The following is a 17,707-nucleotide window of genomic DNA, read 5'->3' as shown; positions in this document are numbered from 1 at the left end:
GACATCGGAGTGCAAAGTTATGGCCTCCGATAATTTTGCATGTATTGAGTGTGCAACCCGCAAACCCAATCACTAGGTCAAATGGGTTAACGGTTCAATCGGTCGGGTCAAATAGTTCTTGACCAAGTCAACGGTTTTTGACTATCTAACGGGTCTTGATTGAACCGGACTCGAAATCCTAGCTAGGTGATGATTCTAACGGTTCGATCGATCGGGTCAATGGCAAGTTGAAAACATTGTCGCCAAGTATGCCATAAAACATAATCGTTCCAAAACATGGTCCTCTATCCCTAATTTCTTGGGGGCTATCAAACCATGGAAGAAACTTAGGCCCCCTTTGATTTGTGGGAATAGGGGTTTGGAATCAAAATTGGAATGGGCTATTCCGATTCTAATTGTTTAGTTGGATGGAATCAGAATCCCATTCCCATTCCTGTTGAAATGACCATTCATTTCCCCTCTCTTAGGAATGAAATCCCATTCCTACTGATTTCAAATTCCATTCCCATTCTGATTCTGACCATAAACCAAACGGACACTTAACAAAAGAGGTTATTAGAGGGATAAGCACTAGGAAACAAAATGGACATTGGGTGAATTGGGAATTGGAAAATTAAGGGGGTGTTCTGTAGTGTGGATGAGAAATTGGTGGGTGTGGATTGGTCCACACCACACTTTTTTTATTCCATGTATCTCATACACATTTTATAAATGATATACACAATTAATCATAAATATCTAATTTTTGCATTTTATATAATAAATATTTTAAAAAATGCATCAATGAATTAATATTAACCAATAAATCATAGTTTTTTAAATCGGACCGGACCGGACGATCAGACCGAAAAACTGGGAATCGATCAGGTGGCTAGTTCCATTTTTCTCCAAAACCAGAAATTTGCAAAAAAAAAAAAAACATTGATTTGGTTAGTCGACCGCTGACTCGGGTGGTTGAACCGTTCAATGGTTTTGACCATTTTTTTATTTTTTTGTCTAAACAGGCCAACCGTTCGGTTCGAATGGTTGGACTATTCGACTCGGGAACCGGACCCTTGACCAGTTCGTTTTCCAAGCCAGTTTTAAAAACCTTACAATAAATATTAATTTTTTATAAAACAATAGTAAAATAATTAAAAATTAAAAAATATATTTTAAATATTTAAACATGTTATTTTATTGATAAAAACATTAAAACTTTATAAAAATTTAAAAAAATAAGTAAAATAATTAATATTTTAGATCATAGAGTCGAAATGCAACTACAGGAATTTCAGAGATAAAACTGAAGGTGTATTTCTATGTATCTGCGGTTTGTCTTGTATCACACAACCTTTGATCCCTGTTCCTTAAAGCATGGGATAAAAAATAAACTTTAGACAGGACGTATCTACAAGTTTTTTCCAATATTGGGGTGTGAACGGGACATGTCCACGCTATATTGGGGTGTCCCAATCGAACAGTTATTCATCCCATGAACGGTCTCATCCACGAGATGAACGCGGTGCCGAAGATTGCCTAAACGAATTAAATTTTAGAAAGAAAGAGAATTCTCTGCTGGGAGATGGCTGACTGGGCTTCAAAATGAATTCTCTTTATGTAGAAGTATGTCCTTTTGTCACTCTTTCCAAGGTTTAGTTTATTTCTGTTTCTATAATACGTGCCACTCGGAGATATTTGGTGGTTCAAGTTGAGAATCATCATGAATATATTGTCATATCAATGAGAGGGAATAAAGAAGTATGTCTATATATGCATTTGATGAGGGGTAATTTCGCGTATAACATTTTAGCGCTACATGGGTAGTGACTGTTCTTAATTAGGTCAATCGAACGACCTTGGCTCCACTTCGGACACACCTCGAGAGACTATTGAGAGCACCTGGCATCACTTCGGCCAGGAGACCTTGGCAGGAGGGTTGACCTATTGCCAGGTACTCATTGACTTGACCGAGGTTCTAGGTGGCGACCTATGTGGTGTAGTGATCGACTCCCGCTATGTGCGGTTTATTGTCTTTGATTCCTCTGAATATTCCTCGGAGGCCATATTGATTGACTAATAGAGCTGAGTTTTGTGCCGCCCGCTTTGGAAATAATCGAATAAGCTTTATCGCCATCCGTTAGAACCATATCTGATGATGGCAGGCCGATAAGCCACTATACCTTGGAGATCTCGCATTACATGAGACTGATGCTAAAGACACATCATTCACCTAGAGAAGACATGCAGGACTGTGCACTAAATTCACCCTTACATTATAAACCCTTTGCTCTCTTTTTACTTTTATCGCTGACTTAAACATTGGAGTGCCTACCTCGGGCAAAGCACCCCGAGTACTTTGACACTGTTTTCTTGCAATTCGGTTTTCTGACCTCATTAACCAATGTTTGAATTGTCCTCCAGCAAAGAATTACATATCGCACACCATCATCACCCATGCCCAATAACCGGCAATATTCTACTATAAAAATATCTTTTTATTTTTTAACTATATATACACATATGTATAAAGGAAAATTCTATGTTGCTGGAAAATACATTATAATGAAAAGACTTCGACAAATCAAACCCCCTCCCCCACCCAATTTTGAGAGAAACCACTTGATTAGTTACTAGCGATGCAAATAGATTGGATTGGATTTGAATTAGGGCATATCTAAGTCCGATCTAACACTATTTATGTTGGATCCAATCAAATCTGATAGGCCTCAATTTGAATTCAAATCCTATCAATAAGTCAGCTCTTAGGATTTGATCCGATCCGACATGTTTTCTTTAAAAAATAGTAAATTATTTAAAGAAAAGTAAAATATACCAATTTAAATAAATAAAAAGCAAAAAAATACACATATTTTTTAATTATTTTCATCATATATACATGTTTTTTATAAAAATAAATAATATAACAAATTTATAAAAATACAATATAAATAATATATATATATATATATATATATATATATATGCATTATATATATTTATATTTATATCTATAAATATATAACATATATCGGATCGAATCTTCTTATATCGATATTGGATTGAATTGGAACATGGTCTGATCCATTTGCACTCCTATTAGTTACCACTTTTATGATACCAATTCATTGGTTGTAAGTTTTTTCTGATATCATGTATTTTCAATATAATAATCAAATCCATGTATAAAATATGCATGTGTTTTCAATTAATTTTACTCCTAAATTGAGTCGTAAAACCCAGATGTCCATGCAAAAGATATTTATAAATTCTTTAAACCCAACTAATCACCCAAACCCAACTAAACCTAGCTCAACCTAACCCAAACAAAAGCCCAGTTTGAATTGTATTAGGTTAAGGTTGGACCTGGGTTGAACCTCAACCCGATCTAACCCGCCCAAATTGCATCCCTAAAATAGTGTAATAGCAAACTAGCGAGGGGCGCCCGTGCTAAGCATGGGCAATTACCAAGATTACGATTAAAATCATGTATTGAGAAAGATTATTTATAGAGTTAATAAATATCACTTAATGTAATGAAATGAAAGTAATTAATTAATTAATTTAACTGAATGCAAGTTTTTAAATAATTATTATTGATTAATGCTAGTAAAACTATTAAAAGTTTAAACTGTAAAAGTAGAACAAAAATAAACTAAAACTAAAATCTAATATAAAATTATTTTTTGTAAATAAAAGAGACATTTAAAAAATAAAAATGGAATTTTCCCATAAACATCATTACATCAACCAACATTATTATAGAAGAAATGGTATCATGTTCCGGGTCAAAATTGGATAAGATATCTAAGTACAACCAATTTGAACAAAATCTTAATGGAAAAATATAAATTATTTAAAATAACTTCTAAAATAAAATGTGACAAGACAACATGATTTCTGTAGAGGAACATATGGAAGATTGTTATATGTAACCTGTATATTAGAGTTTTTTCATATGTGACCTATATAATCAATAGCCAGCTCCGGCTTTGGAACTTTGGGACTCTAGTTGCAACTTCAAAGCCATCCATCTCGGGCACATTGAGGTCCAAAAGAATGATGTGAAATGAAGTTCCAGAGCGCCCAAGAGCACCAAGGCATTCAAACCCAGAGGAAACAATAGTAAATTGACAACCGAGCTTCTCAAGGAGCTTTCGTGTCACAGCCCTATTGAAGTCATCATAATCAGCTAATATAACTTGAAGGCCTCTGAATTCTGAAGGTAGGTGCTCTGATGATCCACTTGGTTCAAAGATGCCTCCTCCTATAGATGGTTGGAGTTGAAACTTAAGGATAAGTCTCATGCTTCGTGCAAAATCCTTATTGTTTGGAACTACCCAAATGTTCCCTTTCATCATCTGTATATTGGTTTCAAAATCAAGATATTAAATTCTGAAATATAAGATGCAAATTAATCACCAAGGCATACAAGTTGTTCAATGATGTATATATCCATCAGTTATATATACCTCATTAGAGATTATCAATAGAAGCATGAACCAAGCCCAAGCAGATAACCAAATATGAGCCACATTAGAGTTATCAATGCAAGCAAATACAACCCATAAGAATGAAAACCTTATTGGCCAATTGCCATAAGTAGACATGGCTATTCGTTTGAATATTAAGATAAAAGATTTTATGGTTTGGGTATCCTGTTCAAGGTTGTAAACTCCTAATGACTTTATGAGAAAATTTGTTAGAATATATAGTTGTCTTCTTAATAATTTTGAAAATAAAATGTTCATTTTTTTATCAATGAAAATAAAATGTTTAATTGCAATGCCTTGAAGCCTCCGAATATGAACAATCCAGAATCCCAATATAGAGATGAATTATCATTGTGAGAGAACATTAGTTCTATGTTTTCTACATGTTTTAAGGACAGTTTAGTATTAATTTCTTTTATCTGGGGTAATGCTACAACTTCCTCTGCATATTTGCAGATTATCTAAGACAATCCTTTTAATCATAGTGATAAAAGTAACTCATAATATAGACAAAAGATTCAGATTTTACCTCCACAAGTTTTTTGCACATGCTGAAGCTAAGATCTTCCTCAATTCTCTCAATGTTGTGTCTCCTCCAGTGAGTTGATAGCAATTACATTGACAGTCCCATTTCTTGATTCTTCATAATAGAAACAATATAGAATAAAGAAAAAATAGGTTATATATAAAGAGGTGTTCTTTTAATAAAATCAATACAAAACTTTTATTGCCTCCTCTAACAAAATTTTTACCAGGCACCCATAAGCATACATAATATAAAGATGGTTAATCCAAAACTTACTTCTTGTTGAAGGAACAAAATGGAAATTTCTTAGCTTATTTTCTGAAGGATGAATTCGATTAAATTACCAGATAAATAGACTGGCCGCAATACTAATATATTGTACACGCTTTCATGTACTGATCCAATTATAAGTTCAAGTGTGTGTGAAAGGCAAGAAAGGAACAAATCATAATGATTTTGTGTTTTGTAATTACAGATGAGGTTATGCTTACCAACAAGAAAAAAGAAAGAAAAAGACTATATGATGATAGAACTACTGCAAAAATTCTTGGATAATTTCATTAATGCACTTTTTTGGGTAAAACATAACCAAGAACCAAGATGTCAAATGACAGCTGAGGCAGAGACATATTCCCAAAAAATGAAGATCACTGACCTAAAGAGGTAACAGTAGGGCCAGCTGAAACTATAGCTCGCTCATATAGCTTAATAGTTCTATGGAGCTCCTTCAGATGTTCATAGTTCAGTAGCCTTATCAGACCTACCACATTTCAATGAAGCAATTAGTTGAATAGTAGTCTGGTAGGATAAGTTAAGGTGGTTGTGGTGGGTCTCAATCTTTTTGCATGTAGTTTGGTTTGAAAAGATTCTGTTGGGATAGATGGAACTTGCACTAGCAATGTTTTTGAATCGTCATTGACCCGTACGGTCGGACCATTCGGCCCGGAAACCGTCCAAGCAACCGGTTCTGTTTCACCCCTAACCCGTTCTTGGGTCAAAACCATTGACTTCGTCAGAAAACCGCTAACTCGGCGGTCAAACCGTCTACTCGTTTGACCTGGCCAGCAGTTCACAATATAAAGATGCAGAGAGAACTCAGATCTGAGTAGGGATGACAATTTTCCCCATTTCCCCGATCCCCATGGGGATCCGCCCCGAATGGGGCGGGGATGGGGATGGGGAAATTTTCATCCCAGTTAGTGGGGACGGGGAGAGCACTCCCCGCCCCACAGGGATCCCAATCCCTGCCCCGTGGGATCCCCACTAATATATATGTTATATATGTATGCATACGTTATATATGTATATATGTACACATACATCTATATATTAATATCTTTAAAAATTCGGTTGAATATATTTGAATCTTTTCTAATAGGATTGCAAATTTTAATTATTTTATTTTTGTTTTTTTAAATAAAATAAAACATAAAAACAAAATGGTTAATATTATAAAAAATCATGGGGGATGGGGATCCTTGCGGGGATGGGGATGGGGAGAGGCTGCTCCCCATCCCCGCCCCGCCCCGTTGCCATTCCTAGATCTGAGATCCAGTCTAAGACACGAACTCAGATCTGCGATCTGAGATCTGAGATTCGAGAACTCAGATATGAGATCTAAGATCCGAGAACTCAGATCTCAGATCTGAGATCCAAGAACTCAGATCTCAGATCTGCATCTGTTGCTGCCGCCTCACCATCGTCTTTGCCACTATCTTCCCTCTTCTCTTTCCTTCTTTATTTTTTTCTTTCTCAGCCGAACCTGGCTTTTCTTAGCCGACATCTCTTCTTTCTTACATGAGGTTTGCATATTAGGGCAAATCTCATATAAACATTTGCTCTAATATGCAAACCGTCCGAACCGTTCGACCCGGACAGTTGAACCGCTAACCTGGAAACCTGTAGCTAGTACGGTTCCATTTCTGGGTCGGTTTTTTAAACCTTGTGCAGTAGAGAAAGGTGGGTTAATTAACTAATTGAGACACATCCTTCACACCTTGGGAGGATGCCAATATGACATTTTTTTTTATTTTCACATTAAAGACCTTTGTGGGTTAATTAACTTAAAGTCAAGCCTGATTGTATGATCTTACATTTATTGTATAATTACTTATATACCGGAGGTGAATAAAAATAATTATGTGAATTATTTAATCTTTAGAATAACATATATTCATAATATGATTATACTCAACCATCTATATAATCTATAACAGGATTTCAATTTCAATAAACCCTAGAACAATCTCACAAGGAACTAATTAATTGTACAAAAGAGTTGTCTCAACAAAATTAAGTAGAAAAAAAGAAAACGGAAAAAATGTGTACCTCTATCTAAGAAAACTAAAAATCAAGATACATGTTAAACAAAATAAATAAAAAGAAGAATGAAGAACCCAAATCACAAGAAATCTATAAAACAACTTAAGTCAAGGAAGAAGGTAAAATCAAGAGGCATCCATGGCCACCAACCAAACTCTAGAGTATCATTTACTCAAAAAAAAAAAAAAAAACACTTACCTATTCTATAAATTCTAAACTATAAAACCTGATACAAATCACATTCTCTTTCCGTTATCAATGGAAAATAAACCTTAGAAAAATGAAGACGAACCAAATCTGAAACGAAAACCTAAATAAATGAATAAAAAAAGTATGAAGTTGAGAGAGAATAGCTCACCAACTGAGCTGGTATTTTTCCTTGGAAATAGTGCTACCCTTCTCCTGATCATCTTGATGAATCAGTGGTGAAGACACCCTTACAATAATCACTAGAAAGCACCTAGAACTGGAACGGGTTCTGCAACCAACAAAGGCAGAATACAATCAATTACTGGATCTGGATAGGGAATTTTGACTTTCATCGCACCCTAATATCTACCACCATCATTAAAATTACTAACAACAACACCAGCAGTAATTAAGATCCTAATCCAAACTGAAATCAATAGGCTCCAATTCATACAAACCCTCTCCCAACACAAATCCTTATGCAACCGAAACACTGAATCAAAGGATGCAGGGCATAAACCGATCCTGAGTTTAATTATGAATTACATTAGGCAGGACTATTTGCCTCTTGTGCGGAAAGATTACATAAAGAACAAACTTAGATAGTTGGGGTGAGGAAGTAGTAAATTAATAGGCTTAAAGGGTACGCCTACTGCTTATTGCAGGTCAGAAAGTTTAAAAGAAGGAATGATCAAGTAATGTTTGCGTTTTCTCCATAATGAAAGACAGAGTCATTTTAACCCTACAAACAAATCGAACACCAAAATTCTGAGCCTCAAGGCAAACCCTGCAAATGATGAAGCGAAATGCAAAGGCCAGGTCAATGGGAAAAAAATTAGAAGAGACAGATTTATGTAATGTCCATGACCATTCCAGATAATAGTAGAAGTTATATAAATATCAGTTAAACTTGAGTGCCAGAACAAATAATGCATGGGAGCCAACAATTGAAACATAAGAAAACAATGGTGGCAATGGAGAACAAAACATAATTCACAAATTACAATAGAACTAAGCACAACACTTTCGGACCAATAACAGGTACCTTCTAAAATACACCTATAGAATGTGACAGAGTACAAAAGTAATTTACTAAGGAGGTCAGAACTTGAAGATGAAGGGAAAAGGCTCCATTTTACAAACATAAACCCCAAAAAAGCAACTTTTTCTAGCAAAAAGTAATGCACTCGAAGGGACTAAAACCAACTACGACCACTAATTAACGCAAATCCGAACATTCAAACCCAAAAGAACTTCCATCTCCAGTAAAAAAGAGTAAAGTCGTCCCTTCACGAACAGAGCTCAAAAGGAATTCGAATTTTCACTTCAAACAATTGTGGTCAGCTTAAACATAATCTCAAAACAGCGGAAGTATCCACTGAATCAGCACATAGAAATTCATCAAAACTTCAAAAACACATAAAAATCCTAGGCAACCTGATCCACCAAACTCCAAATTAACATTGCAACAAATTAACAGCCGAAATCGAAACGAATACAGAAAAATAGAGATGAGGTAAAATTGCTTACGTGCATCGATCGCAGAACTTTGCGTATTCTCCATTCCGAAGCCGCCATCCCTTCCTCGGCCTCTCCGATTTAGCATCCTTACAGTCTTAGATTGATTTGCAACATTCTCCGTAAATGAGTCAAATCTGAAGCTATGAAGTCTCTATAAGTTTGTGACGTTTCAGGCGTATGGGAGAGAGATCTAACCCTGTCCAAAAATAAATCTAAACTCACGGCATTGAAGAGAGCAGCAGATTGAAGAGAACTATATCTCTACAACTCACGACATCAAAGATAAACAATCACAGACAGGAAAAAAATGCAAAGAAAGAACCACTAGTATGTACCTACCGACCACTCCGACCTTTCAAAATCACCAAAAATAAAACCAGCAATAGATATACGAGGCGGGTAAACGTAGTACCTAAAAAACACACATACTCGTAGCAAACAAGAAACAAGGTTTCAACAAAAGAAGCCACCTTCAGATCTTTTCCTTTCTCTTTCATTGCCAAGCCAAGTATTAATTTCGCCAAACTGATTGATTTTGACGATTTCACCGCCTCCCGACTCATACAACTGTGTAACATAAAACTAAATAGAACCACTCCTCCTCCGTCGTCTGATAAACCCAAACCAAAAAATATAACCCAACCTAAAACCATATAACAACAGCGACCAGAACAGTGATAATAAGAAAACCCTCCCTCCTCCTCCGTCGTCTGATAAACCCAAACCAAAAAACAGAACCCAACCTAAAACCCCGGTCTCGATAAAACACACTTGCTGGAACAGAGCAGAGGAGGGGGAAGCGGTTTTGGGTTCTGGGTTTGTTTCGCAGCTCATGGGAGAGAGAAGAATAAAAAATATCAGCTCTCTCTCACTGGTGGTCAGAGAAGAATGGGATATAGTAAACGAACTACACTAAGATTCCATTTAGCGAAAGGGGAGACCGCCCGCCCCTTTCGCTTTAGTATATATAAGATCCCACCTTCGAGAGTTGTTAATGTGTTGCGTAAAATATCAACCTAATCAATCCATCACCGGAGCCAGATGGGATGGGGTCCCACTTCGACTTCGGAAACCGGTTAGAGAGGTATTTGGGTCTTTCTTTTCCCTGTCACGTTTCGAATTTTGATCTCAAAAAAAAAAAAAAAAAACGGTCGTTTACTTGTGTTGTTTCTGCGCTTATAGCATCTCCGCCCCGCCGCTCCTTCAACGGAGCGAGGAAATTTTGAAACAGAGCGAAGCCGTTTCCCCTTCTCATGTTCTTCCATCAAATCTCCCGCCAAAAACAGAAGCTCTCCTTCTTCACCCTCACCTCAACTCGTCTCTTCTCTTCATCAATCCCTCCTTCATCTAAGCTCCACGACTACTCATTCAATCCCCCTCTTTCCCTTACCAAAAGAGACCCTCACCAAAACCCTAACCCTAATCGTAACCCTTCTTTTGATTCTCAAAGCGAACTCAACAACAACAAAAAGAAGAAGCAGAAACCCTTGTATCGACCTCCGTCTTCGCTCGACCGGACGGGCTTGAAGCCCTTGCGTTCGGACCTTCCCTTCGATTTCAGGTTCAGTTACACCGAGAGCAATCCTGCGGTCAGGCCCATCGGACTTCGTGAGCCCAAGTACTCTCCATTTGGTCCCGGTCGTCTTGATCGTGCGTGGACTGGGGTATGTGCTCCGGCTGTTGATCCGACTGTAAAGTCGCTGGACGGAAATGAGGACCCCAAGTTGGAGGAGAAGAGACGCAGATGGAGAGAGGCGATTCTCGGAGAACCACTCACACCTGCTGAGAGGAAGATCCTGGTGGAGAAATGTCAGAGGAATAAAACAAAGCGACAAATTAATTTGGGTATGCTTACTCTTTATTTATTTATACTTTTTCCCCATTGTATTGTTATTTTTTGTTTCTGTGTATCGGTTCTTAAGTTTTGTTAATGCTCGATTCGGTACATGGACTTGGGTCATATGAAAGATTTTTCTTTCTCTTTTGTTTTTTTTTTATTTGAATAATTACATACTAAAGATTTTTCTTTTAGTCAAATTTGGTCCAATATTTCATGGACTTTGACTCTCCATTTTTATTCTACCATCTGAGTAGTGTCTGGAACCGTTGTATGGTCTGTGTTGCATTCCTGTTTGAATTCCAGCTAGGTGCCATGAAGGCCTTTTGACCTTTACTTCCCAAAACTCTGTTTTGGTTGTGCCACTTGGCAACCAAGTACAAATGTTTGTACTATTTGCATAGAGTTATATGCATGGATGTGTTGGAGGAAACTTCAAAAATCTGTTTCCTCCAACGAGGGCGTTTCCACTTTGGGTATCCTATGTGATGCCTATGTGTTTAAAACTGCAATTAAATATTATGCTTTGTCTTGTGTGCCAAAACATCTCAATCTCCCAAAATCCAATGCAACGAATCAAGTGCAAACACTGAGGCCTGCAACACCACAATTCTAAACACCATGCTGACATTCACTTGTTCCTCTGGCAGAATTGTAGAATAGTCCCAAAAAGAATGCAGTGTTTTACTTGTAGCTTCATACTGTTTTTGATCCTCCTTCCCCCTAAACACACACACACAAAGGGAAAAAAAGACAAGAGAAAAGAAGTTCAAGTAAACAACACAAGACCAATCAAATAAAATCTGTAAACTAGAGTTATTTCCTTGCTTTTTGCTTTTATTCACTCTGCAGCATTAATGAAATTTCTTATAGGGAGAGATGGTCTAACTCACAACATGCTGAATGACATTCATAACCACTGGAAGCATGCTGAAGCTGTCAGGATAAAGTGTCTAGGTGTACCAACTATTGACATGAAGAATGTGTGCACCCAGCTTGAGGTATTCACCTATCCATTATAAAGTGGTTTCTTCTCTTGTTGTTATTTCTTTCTTGTAAAGTGTTGTGGAGCGCTGTCATTTTCTTCCCATCACAGTCTCTTAATACATTTTATTGCATTCTATTATGATCTGGGAAAACCCAGTGCTAAATGCTAATTTGGTTAACCATAATTTTTGTTCCTTTTGAATCCATAGTGAGGCTGAGTATAAAGTGGTGAAAATCAAAGTTATTGTAGACCCTCTTATTTTGATCTGGGAAAACCCAGTGCTAAATGCTAATTTGGTTAACCATAATTTTTGTTCCTTTTGAATCCATTGTGAAGCTGAGTATAAAGTGGTGAAAACCAAAGTTATTGTAGACCCTCTTATTTTGAGGGATCAGCCCATATCAGTCTCTGTTCTCTTTGTGGAGCAAGTAGGTTAGATAGCACATTCATGACATTTTATTTCTTTCTTGATCATAGACAGCCATGTGTAAAGCTGATCTACATTTTTTACATTAATCATTGGGATTTTTTACCCCTTCATTCAAGCTTAACATGTTTCTTACCCAATTCATCAAAGGAATTGGTTAGTTTCTGCTGACTTGTCAGCCATCATTTTGGATATGCAAAACTGCAGAAGTTTTCATTACCATATTCTCTATTATGCTTTGGTAATTTTTCCTAACATCTAAGATCTAGCAATGTTGTCCGAAGGAATTTACTTTCCTTTCATTATATGGGCTGTTGCCAACATGCTGTCTCTCATGGGTGATTTCCATCATGGCTTAGTGCGATATTTTTGGATCGAGATGTTAAAAGTAAACTTTTCTTGACCTTCTCTTTAAATCATATTCTTAGCAATATTGCAGTTCAAAAATTCTCTGTTGTATCTTTTTCAGAACGTTTCTATGAAAGCACATGTTTGTGTTTCAGGATAAAACCTTTGGTAAGATTATCCATAGACATGGTGGTCTGCTTGTGTTGTACAGAGGTAGGCATTACAATCCTAAGAAAAGGCCTGTGATTCCATTGATGCTGTGGAAACCACATGAACCTATTTATCCAAGGTTGATCAAAAAAGTAATTGATGGCCTGACCATTGAGGAAACAAAGGAAATGAGGAAGAGAGGTCTAGCGGTTCCTGCTTTGACAAAGCTTGGTATTGCCTTCTTAGAATCCAGTAGTTTCAATCTTTTTTTTTTTTTAACTGTTCTTCTATTTTGCTTCTGACTCTCAACAATTTATGCAGCAAAAAACGGTTATTATGGGAGTCTTGTACCAATGGTCCGAGATGCTTTTCTCACTGAGGAGCTGGTCCGCCTAGATTGCAAAGGCCTTGAGAAAAGTGACTACAAGAAAATTGGCTGCAAACTAAGGGTAATAATTGCAACTAATGAGGTTTACTTTGTCTTGATGTTCATTTGTGTTGAATATTGAATAATAATTGTAGAAAAACTTCATTCCTGTTTCATACTCATTTCCATAGCTTCATATTGTTTATCATTTGCAATACCAGAACAATTATTTCCATGGTGTAGGTGTTCTTGGGAGTCTGTAAATCAGCATTTGATCAGGGGTCCAAAGGAGAAATTGCAAAGAAGACACTAATTTTCCCAGCATCAGCTTGTTGGTTTCAAAACCTGTATTTTTGAGTTTAACTTCATTTAGGATTGGCCAGGCCAGAAGTTGAACTAGAAAAAGACTATAGGGAAGGCAGAGAAGTATTAAGGGGATAAAATATTAGGAGAAAACTATACATATTATCATTGTTCCTTGTAAAGATAAGGCACACGTTAAGCAATTAGGGTGGGGGTAGAAGGGTTATAGTTATTAATTTGTGGTGGGTTTGGGTCTGTTATTTCAACCATCGACTCATGATGCAGATGTGAAAAAAGGGAAAAAAACCATGGTAGAATAGAACAAGTTTTTTTTTTTTTCAAATTCATACACCAGTGGGGTTTTTTTATTTTTGTTATTGATCAACTTGAGTTTTTTTAAGAGTTATTTTTAAATTTGTTAATCCCTTAGTGACAGGGTAAACCATTTTAGAGGGCCATAGTAGTTTGGGTGACCATAATAGGGATCACCCAAATTATCGTCACCCTCCCTCCGAAGCCCACAAAGTTCTATGAACCCTAGGTATTTATTTAGCTTACCTCTAGTTTTCAATCAAATGGGACAATTCTGTAATTCCTTTTGAGGTTGTTCCCTAGAACAATCAAAATGACTCAGGCCAAAAGGATTGAGTCAGAGATGGAGAGGAAAAAATAGTATATTCTTTGGGAATTGTAGGGTTTGCCCTATGCATATAGGGTTTTCATCCCCCCCGGACCCCTTAGATTGTGTAATCTGAATGATTGGGATTAACTAGTATTCCTTTTCTAGTAAACCTGTCACAACTCAAAAATAGCCCTCTAATTCTTTGTTTTATTTTCCCCTGTTTGCCTGCAAACCGGAGCATTTTTCTAATTTGGTGCCCTTGGACAGTCCTTTTCTGCCATAATATCGAGACTTCATCCATCTCTGTTCTAGCAATGTTTTGAAAACCAGACCAGACTGGCCAGTTGAATCATGAAACCATGCAATTCTGTTTCTTTTTTTCTTTTTTTCTTTTTTTTTTTTTGATAAATACAATTTTGTTTCAATGATAACCAAGTGGTTTGTTGGGAAAACCTAGAGGCGATCCCCTCCCAGTTCAATGTTTAGTCCAGTTTTCAAAATATCAACTAATAATGGAAATCTCCATTTTAGTTTCTCAAAATGGGACAATTCTGTAATTCCTTTTGAGGTTGTTCCCTAGAACAATCAAAATGACTCAGGCCAAAAGGATCGAGTCAGAGATGGAGAGGAAAAAATAATGTTTTCTTTGGGAGTTGTAGGGTTTGCCCTATGCATATAGGGTTTTCATCCCCCCCGGACCCCTTAGATTGTGTAATCTGAATGATTGGGATTAACTAGTATTCCTTTTCTAGTAAACCTGTCACAACTCAAAAATATCCCTCTAATTCTTTGTTTTATTATCCCCTGCTTGCCTGCAAACCGGAGCATTTTTCTAATTTGGAGCTCTTGGACAGTCCCTTTCTGCCATAATATTGAGACTTCATCCATCTCTTTTCCAGCAATGTTTTGAAAACCAGACCAGACTAGCCAGTTGAACCATGAAACCATGCAACTCTGTTTCTTTTTTTTCATTTTTTTTTTTGATAAATACAATTCTGTTTCAATGATAACCAAGTGGTTTGTTGGGAAAACCTAGAGGCGATCCCCTCCCAGTTCAATGTAATTCAAAAGGCGCCACCCTTTGCCATCTCCCAATTGCAGTCAGACTTTGTTTCTTTTGATGAATAATTGTAGTCAGACTTTCCCTGACACAATTACCTCATAGACTTCATTTGTTCCAGCATAAAGGAGTGAAACTATTTTTCTGTGAACTCTTAGTTATATTTTTGGCCTTTTTACAGCTAATAATTAGGTTTCAGTCCCTTTTGCATGGAAACAAACAAAGCCCTACAAAAATTAGGGTGCAACTAGGGTGGGCTCGGGTTGTGCTTTTGTCAAATTTTGATTAGGCCCAGCCCATAGCCCAAGCCTGAAGCAGTGTAAAATGTTTACTTGGGATAACCTGAGTTGCACCCAAAACAAAAATACTAAAAGTTTTGTTGAGCCAAGCTTGTGCAGTATGATGGATGCTAGGCAAATTGTACATGAACTGTGACATTAAAGTCTGTTGGTAAATATCCAGTTACATAAGCCTGTGGGGCATGGCTTTGATGAACTTCTTGTTATCTGTAGCTGTTCTTATCTATATATCTTAGATATCCCAAACTACAGAACTTGAGCATGGTGTCTGTTGTTTGTTTATCCAATGGTACAGGATTTGGTTCCCTGTGTCCTTGTGACTTTTGAGAAGGAGCAAATTGTGGTCTGGAGGGGGAAGGATTACAGCCCTCCAGAGGCTGGAAGGTTCCTTAATGATAGTGAAATATTTGATTATCAAGTCAGTGGATCTGATGGTGCAGAGTAGCTTATCAGTTCTGGCAATCGTTTCAGCCAACAGAAGTACCACTCCGACGATGAGTTGCTTTCTTTTTAATGGTTTACAACCAGTACCAGTTTGATGAACACTTCCTGCTGTGGCAGTTGTATTGTTTTTATACTGGGAAAATATACAGGTTGCTGTCTAGAAAGGAGAAGACAACTATTGAATATCCTATAGATTTGATAGAGCCACTCGTGCAAGCAGCAAGGGACAACGATAGCAAGGCATTGCAAGGAAAATTTTCCAATTTTGATAAAATAGCACAATGTTACTTTGGTAAGTATTGTAATGGTTTATTGAAATTATATCAATAAAAGCAGTGATTTTCTTTCACTTTGGCTATCTTGTTCATCTTCACCAGCTGCATCCATTCCCTCAACCTTTTGTGGACATGCTACCTGATTTCAATTATAGCTTAAATTTGCAGTAATTTTCTGGCATTCTAATAAAGATATCCATCATATATTCTCTCTGCTTGCATGCCCCGGGATGTCTTCGGAATGGCATGCAAAAGGCAAATGGATAATAGCAATTCAATGAAACATTAATTAACTGAATTGTGAATTGTAGAACGCGTAAATAAAGAAGGTTTAAGGCTTGAAGCCAAACATGTTTTATGATCATAATTGACCAGCTTTCAATATTTTAAAATGATGATATGTGTACGAGTGCATCAACTTGACGATTGGATGCATGCATCGAAATTGGGGATCCAGATTGGGGGCAAGCGGAATTCTTTGATGCATAAAAAATAGAATGCAGGTACTTAGGCCAAGTTTGGGAATGCTTAAAAATAAGTATTTATTTGAATAAGTGCTTATTTTGGGACCAGGACCACGTCAATAAACACTTATTTGCATTTGGGAGGAAAGTCCAAATTTTGGATTTATTTTTTAGTGCTTATTTCCTTTTTGGCCTACCCGCTGCATCATTTTGAAAATACCTATGCTACCCCTATTTAATCTAAGTGTGTTTTCCAAGGTTCAAAGTATCAACACATATCGGCCGATACGTATTGTTCTGGGACCCCTCCAATATGCTCCTACATTGGGTGTATCGGGGGTCTGACCAGTTCAAGGTGTGGAGGCAGCCTAAACCGTCTCCCTTGAATCAATTGCAAAAAAAAACACTAAAAAGCTATATCGATTCACCCGATACACCCATATTTTGAACCTTGGTGTTCTCATCAAACACTCATAAGAGCTTATTAGAATAAGCACTTATTTTTCAAATAATCACCCAAGACCATCCCGGTTAAGATCTGAATGATCCAATTATATTAAAAACTTATGTCTATTTAAAAAATAACTTAAAATTTAAATCTTGCTAATATAATTTTAATAAAATGATAGAAAATACTAAACAATTTATATATTAGTAAATTAAAAACATTTTTAACTAATACTATTTTATTTATTATCTATCAAATTTATTATTTCAAACGTAAAATACATTAAAATTTATTAAAAAACTAAAAAAATATTATATTAATAAAATAATTGATTTTGGATTTGAGTCAATTTGAAACAGGCAAAAACCAAAACCAACCCAATTATTAACGGACAAAATCATAAAACCAGAATCATTATAATCGGATCGGTCAATTCAGGCCTGTTAGGTAAACCCCATCCATTTACAACCCTAGTCTGACGGCACTCTGCCTCCCTTAATAAAAAAAACAAACTTTATTATGCTATGAAAAATAAAGGGGAAAATCTATGATGCGGAAAAGATATGGTATGGGAAAAGTTTTGACCAATTGACTGGTCAGAAGTTTTTCAGATATATCTTTTCCATATCATAGTCAAACCCTAAA

The 17,707-nt window shown here is 36.5% G+C and overlaps 1 protein-coding gene and 1 long non-coding RNA gene across 5 annotated transcripts; one reads left to right on the top strand and one right to left on the bottom strand.

The window, feature by feature from the left end:
• Nucleotides 1-3,813: 3,813 nt before the first annotated feature.
• On the bottom strand, nucleotides 3,814-9,969 carry LOC148849313 (uncharacterized). Of its 4 annotated transcripts, XR_016100967.1 has the most exons (6): nucleotides 9,501-9,969; nucleotides 9,040-9,226; nucleotides 7,679-7,798; nucleotides 5,654-5,758; nucleotides 5,002-5,112; nucleotides 3,814-4,340 (listed from the first exon to the last, which is right to left on the bottom strand). It is a non-coding gene; the product is annotated as an uncharacterized LOC148849313 (long non-coding RNA). The 4 variants fall into 4 exon arrangements; XR_016100966.1 differs by lacking the exon at nucleotides 5,654-5,758 and having other exon boundaries at nucleotides 9,443-9,848; XR_016100965.1 differs by lacking the exon at nucleotides 5,654-5,758 and having other exon boundaries at nucleotides 9,501-9,848.
• A 173-nt stretch (nucleotides 9,970-10,142) lies between these two features.
• LOC148849312 (RNA-binding CRS1 / YhbY (CRM) domain-containing protein) lies at nucleotides 10,143-16,224 on the top strand. Its single transcript, XM_088950797.1, has 5 exons — nucleotides 10,143-10,875; nucleotides 11,741-11,868; nucleotides 12,786-13,011; nucleotides 13,102-13,229; nucleotides 15,727-16,224. The coding sequence occupies exons 1-5, from the start codon at nucleotides 10,284-10,286 to the stop codon at nucleotides 15,874-15,876; spliced, it is 1,224 nt and encodes a 407-aa protein (XP_088806923.1). The 5' UTR covers nucleotides 10,143-10,283; the 3' UTR covers nucleotides 15,877-16,224.
• The last annotated feature ends 1,483 nt before the right edge of the window (nucleotides 16,225-17,707 follow it).

Source organism: Nelumbo lutea, chromosome 6 (assembly GCF_056320005.1).
Source record: "Nelumbo lutea isolate HS-2025 chromosome 6, American lotus-T2T, whole genome shotgun sequence".
Lineage (NCBI taxonomy): Eukaryota > Viridiplantae > Streptophyta > Magnoliopsida > Proteales > Nelumbonaceae > Nelumbo > Nelumbo lutea.
The sequence above is the reverse complement of the archived record's forward strand: the minus strand, read 5'-3'. Positions and strand labels throughout refer to the sequence as shown.